This window comes from Podarcis bocagei (assembly GCF_964188305.1).
Source record: "Podarcis bocagei genome assembly, chromosome: 3".
Lineage (NCBI taxonomy): Eukaryota > Metazoa > Chordata > Lepidosauria > Squamata > Lacertidae > Podarcis > Podarcis bocagei.
This window is the reverse complement of record NC_138127.1, coordinates 78,980,126-78,993,808: the sequence shown is the minus strand read 5'-3', so window position 1 is coordinate 78,993,808 and position 13,683 is coordinate 78,980,126. Positions and strand designations below refer to the sequence as shown.

Sequence of the window (13,683 nt, the reverse complement as noted above, 5' to 3'; positions counted from 1 at the left end):
CACTATATATATATATATATATATATATATATATATATATATATATATGCTTTCGTAGATTTTCACGGGTACAGGAATGCAGGTTTTGGTGTCTTCGGGTATCTTCCCGTGTAAGAGTTGGGGTGTCTAGGCGACGTTTCGACGAGGTCTCGAAGATGAAGATGACGAGTGAGACCTCGTCGAAACGTCGCCTAGACACCCCAACTCTTACACGGGAAGATACCCGAAGACACCAAAACCTGCATATATATATATATATATACACACACACACACACACACACACACACACACACACACACACAAAATAAAAACAACAACCCAATTAACGTATGCCGTACTTAAGCTGCTGATTTCAGACACGTGTACAAGTGGCAGAACAGACACCCACACAAGGCTCCCAAGGTGGAGCTACAACTGTTTAACCATTCTTACCTGGCCTGTTGGTGGCTGCCATAATGAAAACCTGACGACGAGATTCCAGGCCATCCATCTCTGTTAGCAACTGGTTCACTACACGGACACTGGCACCCGACTATGCAGTGAATTGAAAAGATGACAAAAAGATGTTAAAAAGAAACTGCTTGATGCTGACAGCGCATCTTAGCTGACTCACACTGCTGACCAGCTGAGGGGAACTGAGCTAGTCACAATGCCATAAAGGGGTGGCCCCATCCTTCAGTCAAACTTGGCAGGGGGGAGGTCGTAAGGATACAGTCCACCATCCATGTTCTAGGGTCATCCAGGATTTTCATAGCCTTGTTAATATTATTACTGGTACCTGTAAGACGTTCTGGGAGCTGTTTCAAGTGAAAGATGGAGTAAAAAATACTAAGCACTAGTTTAAGCTCTCGTTTGTCCCATGTAAACTAATAAATTGCTAGCCCATCCCCTCACAAATGAGCCTTTTTGTTTCTCTTAAATGAAGATTGCTGTTTTTATCAGGTTTACAGTAACTATGGTTAGTTTACACAACAGAGCTTCAAAACCAGTGGGTTAAAGTTAGCCTGCTTTGAGATTGAATGTGCTAAGCAATTGCAGACCTCAGAATACACCGAGATGGCTGAGGAAGGTACCATGTATAGAATGATTCCTGCCACTTCCCAGAGAAAAAGAGATGGGAGATGACTCCCGACTGAGAGGCACAGAGGCAGCAGTTTGTAGAGGTAAAGGGATGTCCTGGAGGTCTGTTGTCTTCCAGGTGCAAAGAGTCACAATGTTACAGAGAACCTGGTAAGTCTTATAAACAAGAGCGTCTTTGGTTGAAGCCCTCAGGTCGGGATCACACTTTCAGGCCTTCAGGTCACTAACTATGGTGAATATTTTGCATCTTGTGCGAGACCACTGGGCCGGAGCGTTGGTTCCCATAGGATTTGCATTGGGATGTTACTTTGGCAAAGAGAAAATAAAGGAAGTTGCTGCTATTTAAAAACTTAACAGCTTTAAAGCAGGGGATAAATGAATCAGTGTGCAGGTTGGTTTAGGTTTAGGTGATGTGGCCTGAGGCCTTGAAAGTACTGTATTTTTCACACCATAGGGCGCACCCAGTTTTTAGATGGGGAAATCAATAAAAAAAATGTTCCCCCCCCCAGCCCCAAAGAGCAGCGTACAGGCTGCGCACAACCTCTCCCTGACGGAGGGGTTGTATGCGGCTATGGAACAAGCCAAGGCAGCGAGCAGGATCCATCCCACTCGCTGCCTTGGCTTCCTCTTTAGCCCCGCGCAATATCTCCCTGCTGGAGGGGTTGCGCGTGGCTATGGCACAAGCCTGCATTCGCTCCATAGGACGCACACACATTTCCCCTCAGTTTTTGGAGGGGAAAAACTGCGTCCAATGGAGCGAAAAGTACAGTAATTATGGCAGTTTGATCAGGTTACTTAATTTCTTTTCTAGGAATAACAGCCAGTTCATAGGATTATTGTGAAAGCAAATAAATCTGACAAAAGACACCTATTTACATATTCCCCCAGTCCTCCAGTGGATCTAAGCTATTGGTGGAAGTGTTTTTAGGCTCACCTCACGGTCTGATCTCCGGGGACACAAAGCATCAACTTCGTCAAAGAATATGACACAAGGTGCCGAATTCCTTGCACGCTGGAAAACCTGACGTACAGCACGTTCGCTTTCCCCCACATACTGGAAAAGGACAGAGGAAGGAGGGGAAATCACTGTAAGATCTTTAAGATAAGTATCATATGCCCAATCATTTGAACAGGCTTGTCAAAAGGACCTGTTCAGATATTGCTTTACCCTCAAGATCAGTATTCTCCAACTTGGTGCCCTCTAGATATTTTGAGCTGTAATTTCCCTCAGCTTCAGTCATCTTAGCCATGCCAGCTACAGCTGATGGAAGTTGCAGTTCAAAACATCTGAAACACAAGGCTGGGGAAGGACGCTTAAGATTTTAACTTTTGGAAGCTTCAAGCAAGCCCTCTCTAACCACAGTGCATGCAGAAATCCTCCCACCCTAAACCATTAGAGGTGCATAGAATTAGGCTAGAATTAAACTACCAAATTCAATTTGTCATTTCACTTGCAAGCCAGCAGCTCTAACGCACCACTGTAAAAACGTATGCTAATAGTATGGATTTGGTAAAGTCAATTTGGGCTCAGCATCAAAACACTTCACGTTCCCTGCAAACCCCAAATCAGTGACAACTGAGCACAACAAACAGAACTTACCATATTCAACAGTTCAGGGCCTTTCACAGATATGAAATTCAATCCAGACTCATTTGCCACAGCCTGGGGAAGAGGCAAGGAAATAAAGAGATGCATATACTAATTTTATCAATATATTTTGCCCTCACTTTGCATCCATGAAGACCCTTCTGGCATCTAACAATACACCAAACATTAAAAACACACAAAAATATAACCCAGAAATACAGGGTTATACAGAATCAGAACATTTGTCCATCTAGCTCAGTGTTATTAACAATGATGGCAGTGGCTTCCAGGAATCTACCCCAGCCCTATAGGAGGGGAATGTCAGGGACTGAACCTGGGATCTTCTCCATACAAGCATGTACTCTTGCCATGGAGCCGGAGTCCTTTCCCTGAACTATCATCTCCCTACGAAGAAAATGAATAACACAATTCAGAAAGAGGCGCAGCAAACCACTTATATGACCGAAAGCTCTGCAGACCAAGCTGGTTAAAAATGGTGTGACCTGGTACAACCAAGTGCCATCCCTGGCTACTTGGCTATGCTGCAGTCCAAAACATCTAGAGGGCACCAGGTTGAAGAAAACCAGGTCACAGCACTGTATGCGAATGAGGGGGAAATGGGAAGAATGGGGGTTTCCCTTCTAACCATCAGGACCAATATCTTCTGAGACTCCTATCCTCCATGAATTTACTCAGTACCTGTAAGGGATCATGCTGAGGAGGGCTGCACTGAGGAGGAATGGAGGGAGCCTCCCCCTGCTCAGGATCCTGAATCTTCCCAGGAGCAGGAGGACAGTATAGATTTGGAACAGTGGCTTGCAGAGGGACATAGTTCAGAAGACCGAAGTTGGGAAGAACTGGGTGGTGAACAGCTAGGAGAAGAAGAACTGGGAGAGAGAGAGTTAACAGACTCCCTTTCGCTGGAAAGCATCCATCCGCTCAGTCCAAGATCTAGGAAAGCAGATAAGGCGGCAGCACAGAAAGCACAGTGGCTGCGAGATCAGGTTGCAAGATACAGAAGTGACAAGGGGGGAAGTGGGTGGAATCCTTAATTGGGTGAACACCTTCATTCCTAGAGATGGATTCTTTGTTCTCTTGCTATGATCATTAAAATGTCTAACTGGCAAGACACTCCTTTCACTTTGTTCTGCTTATCTACTGCCAAAGGGTGGGAGGACGCCAAGTTCCTGAAGCCTGGCAATACCCTTTCCAAGCCACACAAATTAGTGGCCACCAGTGCATCTTGTAGGAGTACTTCACACAATTACTTTGTAGCAATGCCTGATTGCTTTACACCTGCAGCACAGAAACAAGTGCAAAATGATCTTCAGGAGAGACCCACAAGTCCAAAGCATACTCAAGAGGCCCAAGCTGGTTTGGACGCAAGACACACAGTGGAGCTCCAGATGTGAGACACCCATTTAATGTGATTCCATATCCCTTAGTACAAGCTGTTACTATGATTATATCAACGTTACCTTAGCAAGTAGTGTTTTGCCGCAACCAGGAGGGCCAGCAAGCAGCACACCAGCTGGAGCCGAGAGGCCAAGGGCTCTGAATTGCTCAGGATTCCGCACGGGTGCCTGTAACAAGAGTCGTGGGTGGGTGAAAATGGAAGTGCCAGCTATTTATAGAATCATAGAGTTGGAAGGGACCGCGAGGGTCATCTAGTCCAACTCCCTGCAATGCAGGAATCTCAACTAAAGCATCCATGACAGATGGCCATCCAACCTCTGCTTAAAAACCTCCAAGGAAGGGGAGCCCACAACCTCCCAAGGGAGACACACCTTTGTACAGATGAAAGATTCTGAGAAGTCTCAACAGGACATCAGGGCTGCGGAACCTCAGACAAATCCTGGTCCACCAGAGTTCCAATTTTCTGAAGCCAGGCCCACCTGACAACCAGGTGAGATCACCTCAATGGGCAGGTGATGTCAGCTGATGGGCAGGTTCGATATGGCAGAAAGTATGATTGATGTTTAATAGGGTATTGTATTTTAGTGTTTTGTTGGAAGCCGCCCAGAGTGGCTGGGGCAACCCAGCCAGATGGGCGGGATATAAATAATGAGTTTTATTATTATTATTATTACTCCCGAGCCTGGCGCCCAATTTGTAAACCATGGGATATAGGAGCCAGTATTACACCTACACGTCTCAAGCTTAAATTAAAAAAGGACTGGTTTGTTTTTATGCATTACCAACTCAGGGAGTGTTTGCATTTCCCTCCATCCAAGTCTCTGGTAACAGCTGTCTGCACACTGCAGTTACTTTTTATAGCACTTGTTTCTCCTTATAAGAAAGGAACAGTTCAGTCCCCAAGAGGACTATACTAGAGACAAGTGATGGGGAACCTGTGGCCTTCCAACTGCTGCAGGACTATGGCTCCTATCTCTCTGACCATTAGCTAGGCCTGGCCAAGACTCATTGGTGCTGGAGTCTGACGGAAAGAATTACAGTGGTACCTCAGGTTAAGTACTTAATTCGTTCCGGAGGTCTGTACTTAACCTGAAACTGTTCTTAACCTGAAGCACCACTTTAGCTAATGGGGCCTCCTGCTGCCGTCGTGCTGCCAGAGCACAAATTCTGTTCTCATCCTGAAGCAAAGTTCTTAACCTGAAGCACTATTTCTGGGTTGGCGGAGTCTGTAACCTGAAGCGTATGTAACCTGAAGCGTATGTAACCTGAGGCACCACTGTACTTGGAACTGCAATGTCTCCTTTCTATGTACTGCTTCCTCTTACTGTTTCCTCAAACTACATTCTGACTTGACTGGAAAAGGAAGCTGCTGACTAATTATAATGTCGCACTTTAATCAATAAGCCTCCATTTCCAAGTGAAACCACTACACCATCTCTTGCTTCCTGCAGACTCGATAGGCCAAGAACGCAGCTCGTTTCCTCTCATATTCTTTCAAGCGAAAAACCCACAAAAATGCCCTGGCAGAATCGCACAGCTTAACCTCCAGAAGCTATTTCAGCCTCGCGTGTATTAACAGGACTTTGTAGCCGTGTCCAGCCCCTACCAGTATTGCCATGGTGAGCTCCTCCCGAATATCCTCCAGGGCGCCCACATCCGCCCACGTCACATCGGGGACTGTAACAAAGCCTTCCCTCTTGGCAGAGGGTTGCACCGAAGAGAGCGCAACAATGAAATCATTCAACTCAATGCATAGCTTTTGCAGCTGATCTTCCCCAAGGGGGTCTGGTTCCTTTAGCAACTGGAGTAGCCTCTGCAATTCATCCTAGAGAAGAAAGATCAGGAGTAGCAGGAAATACAAGAACAGGTTAGAGGGAGAACCTCCTAAAGTTTAATCATGTATGGATAAATAACAATGAAGGCAGGAGCTCGATTACAACATGCTTGAAACTGGCCAAAGACTACAGTTACTTAACAGCATCTTTTTGTAGTGAAATATTGCAGGAACAATTGAGTTCAAGACAAGCACAAACAAATTTTTTTAATTTTTAATATGTAACACTGTACTGTTTTTAACATTGACTGGGATCCGCCCAGAGTGGCTGGGGAAACTCAGCCAGATGGGCGGGGTATAAATAATAAATTATTATTATTATAATTATTATAATTAACTTTAGTAGGCAATTCACTGTCTTGCATTCCATTAATGTGTTTATGTATTCCAAGAGAATGCCAGAGATTCATGTCTTATTGGCTTATGAAGGAGACTCCAAGCTCTAATCTGCACATTTCTTTGAGAATTACTTTTTATTCTGCGTAATAAGGAATTCTGGTGGATTTGATCATGGTTTTACTGCATGCGTAGCTACTGGTGTTTTTCCCCCCTTCTTTGGAAGATGTCATGGCCTTTTGCTAGCGCAATAAAAGTTTATGGTTCTGTTTTTGTTTTTTTGCTTATGCATGACCTTTAGAAGCCAAGGCTCTTTTCTAAAAAAGGAAAAAATCTCTTTAATTGAACATATTTGCACTGCTCTTTGTACTTTTAGGTTTTGCCATTTATTAATTCTTGCCCTTCAATTTAACACATCTTTATTCTTCTAAAAATAAATGTACATAATTTTATTTTTATATTATTGATTACTATTACTGCTTAGGTTTTTTTAAGAATCAAGTGCTTCATAAATTCTTCCTACATAAGTAAATAAAAGAAGCAAATAAGTAAATATAATATAACTATTATAATTACTACATTTTAATCCCATGCTTGTTCCAACGAACTCAGGGAAGTATATCTGGTTCTCCCTCATCATTTTACTGAACATCCAGTCCAAAAATGAGTTCTGGAGAACTCAAAAGTTTGCTTGCTACTTTGTGATGTTATAGTTCAGGGCTGTGAAACCTTTGGCCCACCAAACATTGTTGGACTACAACTCCCAGCAACCTTAACCTTTGGCCATGCTGGCTAGGGCTCATGGGAATTGTAGTTCAGCAACATATGGAGGACCACATGCATCTCCTAATAGACCATTGTCAGGCTTTTGCAAAGTTTGCCCTAATGAAGGAAATACTAATGCATATACCAAGTGGGAAATATTAAAAGTTAAGGAAGAGTTATAGTAGGATACAGGGAAAGGATACAAAGAAAACACATACCATAGTGGGAAGATCTGGCTCTTTGATAACCTGTCTTACAAGCTCTTCAGTATCCTTTTCCATGTCTTGTCCAGATGACCTTTCGTTACTTCTCAGGACTTTGCGCTGCTCCATCTCCAGCTTAATGAGAACTCTATTCACAGTGCACATTGCAGCTTCACGGCACAGTGCCATGAGATCAGCACCAACGTAGCCTGGGGTCAAATGAGCCAAATGACCAAAGTCAAAAGATTCCTGCAATCTAAGTTTTCGACACAATGTCTTCAGAATTCTGGCAAAGGGAAGAAAGAGGAAGAAGTTACTACAGTTTTAGTCTTTACGAACGAAAGAAAGAAAGAAAGAAAGAAAGAAAGAAAGAAAGAAAGAAAGAAAATCATGTTATTGAATTATTTGTCCCAGAGCTTATGAAAGGGGCAGAGATATTTATAATTTATTAAACTTTGGTGGATTTCTGCATGATTTGCAGAAGATCCACGGGAATGATCCATTTTTTCATTGCTTAAATTTTAAACAATATCAGTAACAAAATTAATGTTCTCCCTCCCGCTCCAGTGTCCCAAATTAGATTGCTGAATAGATTTTTAGTCTGTTACTCAAAGCAAGTTTCCTGGGCTCAGAGTTCTTTCATTCTATTGTCTTTTGCACCAGGGTGAGTCTCGAGGTCCTAGTAAAAAGCGAAGTAGATCCCACAAGCCCTTAATCTGCTTACTCCTGTAATAGGTGAACCAAAACCAAAGCATCTGAATAGAAAATGAATAAATCTATGAGAAAACATAGCATGAAGGCATCGACTCCTCAAAAAATCCTAAACAAGCCATGCTACTCTTTCCGTATTATTGCTTTAATGGCCAAATGTCTGAATTGGGACGTCTATGCTACAGGGAAAAATCTGACACAGACTTTTTCCTGTACTACAACAGAAGCAGCAGCTATATTTGCTTTTTTTTAGTTAAAAGTTTAAGAGAAACTTTTGGATTCAAGAGCTAGCAAGCCATAAACTGAACATTTTTTAAAAAACAACAACTTTAAAAGCAAAGCTCACACACTTCTCTCTGGCTGCTTCACCCGGAATCCCCAAACAAATCTCTCGATCAAATCTTCCTGCACGTCGCAGAGCTGGGTCCAGTGAGTCTGGTCTGTTGGTTGCCCCAATTACTAGGACCTGAGCAGCAGTAGCCAGATTATTCAAGTCTGAAAGATGAAGGAAAAACAATAAACTCACAGGGAACTGGCAAAGGAAAGTACGCTTTGCTGTTAGGAAAGCATTATTTGTGCTATATACCCTCAGTACACAACTCAGGTGTGTACCACCAACTTTTACTAGCGATGATGCTACAGGGAATGCTGGGACTGCACAGCATGTCTGCTATAGCTCTTTGGCAGTGATAATACTGGGCTAGGAGAGAAGAACACATAAAACAGGTACGGAAACTCAGCATGCTAGATCTCCATCAGAATTGGCCTTATAGGCCAAGACTGACAGGGGGCAGGGCCACCTGCCTGTCAATCACCTGATTTGGCATTTAAAAGTCCAAACACCAGGACTTTGAAGAACCTCGCGGGCAGTAAGGCATGCATCTCCCAAAAGCAGGTGATGGGCAAGAGATCCAAGCTTGCTCACCTTGCTCCAGGAGCAGAAAGCAGTTTCCATTACAGTGGTGCCCCGCAAGACGAATGCCTCGCAAGACGGAAAACTCGCTAGACGAAAGAGTTTTCCGTTTTGGAGGTGCTTCGCAAAACGAATTTACTATGGGCTTGCTTCGCAAGACGACAATGTCTTGCGAGTTCCTGCTGGTTTTTTTCCCCTCCCCCCCTTTTTCTAAGCCGCTAAGCCGCTTATCAGCTGATCCGATCAGCAGATAAGCCGCTAAAAGCGCTAATAGCGCTAATCCGTCAATGGGCTTGCCTCGCAAGACGAAAAAACCGCTAGACGAAGAGAATCACAGAACGGATTCTTTTCGTCTTGTGAGGCACCACTGTAAAATGAAATGGGGCTGGGAGACCTTTAGCCGGGATTTCAGTGCAAAACCCTTTCTGATCAGGATTTAACTCCCTGCCAATCAACAGATGCACAGATGCATAGAGAATTCAATCCTGCTTCCTGGCTACACCAGTCAGCTTCTGGGGAACAGGGCCTCAATGCAAGGTGGCGCGAGAACCACTTCCTTCTGTCCCGTGCCCAAGCTATAAATTTAGGGTCCCACTAGCACTGACACTGACTTGCCTTCTACCAGTTGTCATGTTGCAGTTTTGCTCATGATCTTGCTATGGAAAACATCACTTGCCAAAGCTGGGAAGGAATTTTATGCTCTCCCAGTTGGCTTCACGAAGTAGACCTTTTGCCCTTCCCGTAGCAACAGCATTTGTTGGGTTGTTATAGCTTTCTATAATTCATCACAACCGTTTGGACAGGTACTGGAGGCATTGGGCTGGATTTACAACAGAGGTAAAGGGGTGGGGTGGGTCCCATCTCCCTTTTCTCAAGTGTCTTGGTGTGGCAAGTTCAAGGCCCAACCAAGCTTAACAAGGGCTGACCTGCTAGTCACACATCCAAGTTGACGGGAATAGTATCTGTCCATGTTGTAGTGTGTTTAATTTGCCTTCTATACCTTGATGTAGTACATGGGTGGAGCAATTGTCTCTGCACTACAACACCTACTTATCAGAAAGGGTCTTGCAACAGATTAAAGGTAAAGGTAAAGGGACCCCTGACCATTAGGTCCAGTTGTGACCGACTCTGGGGTTGTGGCGCTCATCTCACTTTATTGGCCAAGGGAGCTTCTGGGTCATGTGGCCAGCATGACTAAGCCGCTTCTGGAGAATCAGAGCTGTGCACAGAAATGCCATTTACCTTCCCACTGGAGTGGTACCTATTTATCTACTTGCACTTTGACATGCTTTGGAACTGCTAGGTTGGCAGGAGCAGGGACCAAGCAACGGGAGCTCACCCCGTCACAGGGATTCGAACCGCCGACCTTCTGATCGGCAAGTCCTAGGCTCTGTGGTTTAACCCACAGCACCACCCGCAACAGTTTAGAGATTAACAAATCTTATTACTGCGTACACTTTTGTGGTCTCACTTGTCAAGAGGACACACAGTTACAATTGGAGCGGGAGAAGAATATAAAGGAGGGAGTTTTGTGACAAATTTAACCAGTTTTTGTGTATGCTAAATGACCCTTCAGAATAGCAACGATAGTGTTAATTTACTCAGAAATTCTGATTGGTTGTAACACCTCCTACTGAGTTGCTATTTGCAAGTCATTACCAGGCTGACTAGACCTTGTGCATTCAATTCATTGGATTCTGTACTCATCTGTGCTCTCTGCATAATACCGTGACACACCCAACTCTTGCCTTTTGCATTGCTTGACATTGTGGTCTTCTGGCACATTTTTCTATCTATACCAGGTATACAGATGTTGCTCCCAGCATGTCTTATCATGCTGGTTGTGGCTGATTGAATTTAGAGTCCTTCAACATGTGGAAGGTTAGAGGTTCAACATTGGACCCATCAGCATGTATAAACACGGTTGTCATCTGAAAGTATCTAATGCATCTGGCAAAGTGAGTTCTGGCCCTTGAAAGCTCCTGCCACGTCAGATCAATTAGTCTTTAAGGTGCCACAAGATACACACCCCACTTTTTTGTGCTTTCGGTAAAGATTATCACAAATTACCCCTCTGTAATTTGCTGATTTGGTACTTGGAAATCTGCAGCTGATATGATATTCAGCTGAAATTTCACCTAAAGAGCAAGATCCAATTTAAAAAGCAGGTTTGATAGAGCACTTTTACTAGAATAAAAAACCCCTGACCATCCATGCAAGTCAGAAGCTGCGCTACAATTCTCCGCTCCATGTCCTTTGAGGCAACTTCTCTCTTGGGTGTGATAGCATCAATTTCATCTATGAAGAGGATGCATGGAGCATTGGCCTAGAAATAATAATGATAAAAAAGAAATAAGCACAAACACAGAAAATGATTAAGTAACTCTTAGCATATTATGATTTTTTTGTTTTATAATTTCAAATAAATACTTGTTGAAAGAACAGCAAGGTACCAACTGTTAAAAGTTAAAACAAAACTTTTCACCCAATCGGATATATATTAGCAAGTGCTCTGTGCTGTAAAGAGGTCTGCATAGGGTATCTACCAAAGGTATAAGCGTAATAAAATTGAACGGGACATACACACATGAAAAGAGTCGGGGTGTGACAGAATGAATGAGGGTTATCAAAATAATGTCCCCTTGCACCTTCTGCTTCCCCAACACATTGAGCCACAATTAATAATTGCAGGTGCTTCCTTATTTTAATTTTTACCAAATCCATTCAATAAACAGTTTCCCCCCCTTTTGCATGGACTAACAGCAGCACTAATACAAAAATGAAAGATGCAGTATTGGTCAAATCCAATATTCCCCCCCCCCCAAAAAAACCCCACTGAGTTAATGGATTTGGACTGCACCCTTTTCTGTGTCTATTCATAAGCCATCATTTTATTTCTACTACTACTATATGGAGAAAAAACTACTATTCAAAACCAAAATAGCTTTTCTCCTTTGCAGGAAAATACAGGTTTTAATAAGGAACATGGCGGTGCAATGCTAAACTGGCATATGCACCACTTTTAGAGCTGCTTGACTGTGGATCGAGTCAATAAAAGGAAGTTGATTCCAATTACCAAAACACACCACTATGTTTGGACAATACAAAATGTCCAGCATTAAACTAAAGAGAAAGTGACCTTCAAACTCATAAGCACTGTGTATTGTCTGAATAGTTTCAAAAGAAGTTATTGTACTGTCAGAGCTAGAATATGACACACATTAAAACAACTTCCTCTAAAACCTTTTGCATAACAGACTATATAAAGAAACAGACGCATCCTAATTCAAAGTAGAAAAGAACCTGGAGAAATTAGAATCATAAAGATCTACATGCCTGCTGAATGCAGATCATTTGATTTTGGCAGCAATATTATTTAGCAAATAAGTTTCTTAGAGACCATACTGAACAAAATTTATAGCTGGAAGACAACCATCATGAAATGTTAGAAAAACTACACTTGGCAGCAAAGGCAATATTTGGGTTTTAATTCTAATGCAGAAAAAGGTTTTGATTCTATTGAGTGGAGATTTTTAATAGAAGCTATAAAGAGGTTTTTTATATGCCTGTTGTCTTTGTCCATAGAGTTTTCTTGGCAGGGATACTGGAGTGGCTTGCCGGTTCCTCCTCCAGGTGGATCACGTTTGGTCAAAACTCTCCACTATGACCTGTCCATCTTGGGTGGCCCTGCACGGCATAGCTCATAGCTTCTATGAGTTATTCAAGCCCCTTCACCAGGGCAAGGCAGTGATCCAAGGCAGTGATCTGTACAGTTAAAGCTATGGTTTTCCCAGTAGTGATGTATGGAAGTGAGAGCTGGACCATAAAGAAGGCTGATCGCCAAAGAATTGATGCTTTTGAATTATGGTGCTGGAGGAGACTCTTGAGAGTCCCATGGACTGCAAGAAGATCAGACCTATCCATTCTGAAGGAAATCAGCCCTGAGTGCTCACTGGAAGGACAGATCCTGAAGCTGAGGCACCAGCATGAGGCCACCTCATGAGAAGAGAAGACTGCCTGGAAAAGACCCTGATGTTGGGAAAGACTGAGGGCACATGGAGAAGGGGACGACAGAGGACGAGATGGTTGGACAGTGTTCTCGAAGCTACCAGCATGAGTTTGACCAAACTGCGGGAGGCAGTGGAAGACAGGAGTGCCTGGCGTGCTCTGGTCCATGGGGTCACAAAGAATCGGACACGACTAAATGACTAAATAACAACATAAAGAGATTGCGTTTCAGCTACTGTATTTTTCGCCCTATAGGACGCACCGTCCCATAAGACGCACCTAGTTTTTTTGGGGGGGAAATAAAGGAAAAAAATTTATTTCCCCCCCAGGCGCGGGGCTGGGGCAGCCCGAGCTTCCCCCGACCCCAGCCCCCAAACAGGCAGCTCTCTGCAAGCCGTGGAAGCCCAGCGGTGGCTCCCGCTGCTTGAGAAGAGGTCCGCGAAGCCTGGACGCGCTGAGATCAGCGCGCACAGGCTTCCGGATGCCGGCAACTCTCCCCAAGCAGCGGGAGCGTTCCCGCTGCTTGAGGAGAGATCCGCGAAGCCTGGACGCGCTGAGATCAGCGCGTGCAGGCTTCGGGATGCCGGCAACACTCCCCAAGCAGCGGGAGCGTTCCCGCTGCTTGAGGAGAGATCCGCGAAGCCTGGACGCGCTGAGATCAGCGCGCGCAGGCTTCGGGATGCCGGCAACTCTCCCCAAGCAGCGGGAGCGTTCCCGCTGCTTGTGGAGAGATCCGCGAAGCCTGGACGCGCTGAGATCAGCGCGCGCAGGCTTCGGGATGCCGGCAACTCTCCCCAAGCAGCGGGAGCGTTCCCGCTGCTTGAGGA

General features: G+C 44.2%; 1 protein-coding gene across 1 annotated transcript in view; it reads right to left on the bottom strand.

The window, feature by feature from the left end:
- NVL (nuclear VCP like) overlaps nt 1-13,683 on the bottom strand; it is a 42,731-nt gene that overhangs the window by 15,777 nt on the left and 13,271 nt on the right. The window contains exons 11-18 of the mRNA XM_081186387.1: nt 11,057-11,174; nt 8,286-8,430; nt 7,240-7,510; nt 5,693-5,911; nt 4,149-4,253; nt 2,683-2,745; nt 2,017-2,136; nt 435-534 (exon numbers count right to left, since the gene is read on the bottom strand). Coding sequence (XP_081042513.1) covers nt 435-534; nt 2,017-2,136; nt 2,683-2,745; nt 4,149-4,253; nt 5,693-5,911; nt 7,240-7,510; nt 8,286-8,430; nt 11,057-11,174 — 1,141 coding nt within the window. The remainder of the gene's footprint in view (nt 1-434; nt 535-2,016; nt 2,137-2,682; nt 2,746-4,148; nt 4,254-5,692; nt 5,912-7,239; nt 7,511-8,285; nt 8,431-11,056; nt 11,175-13,683) is intronic.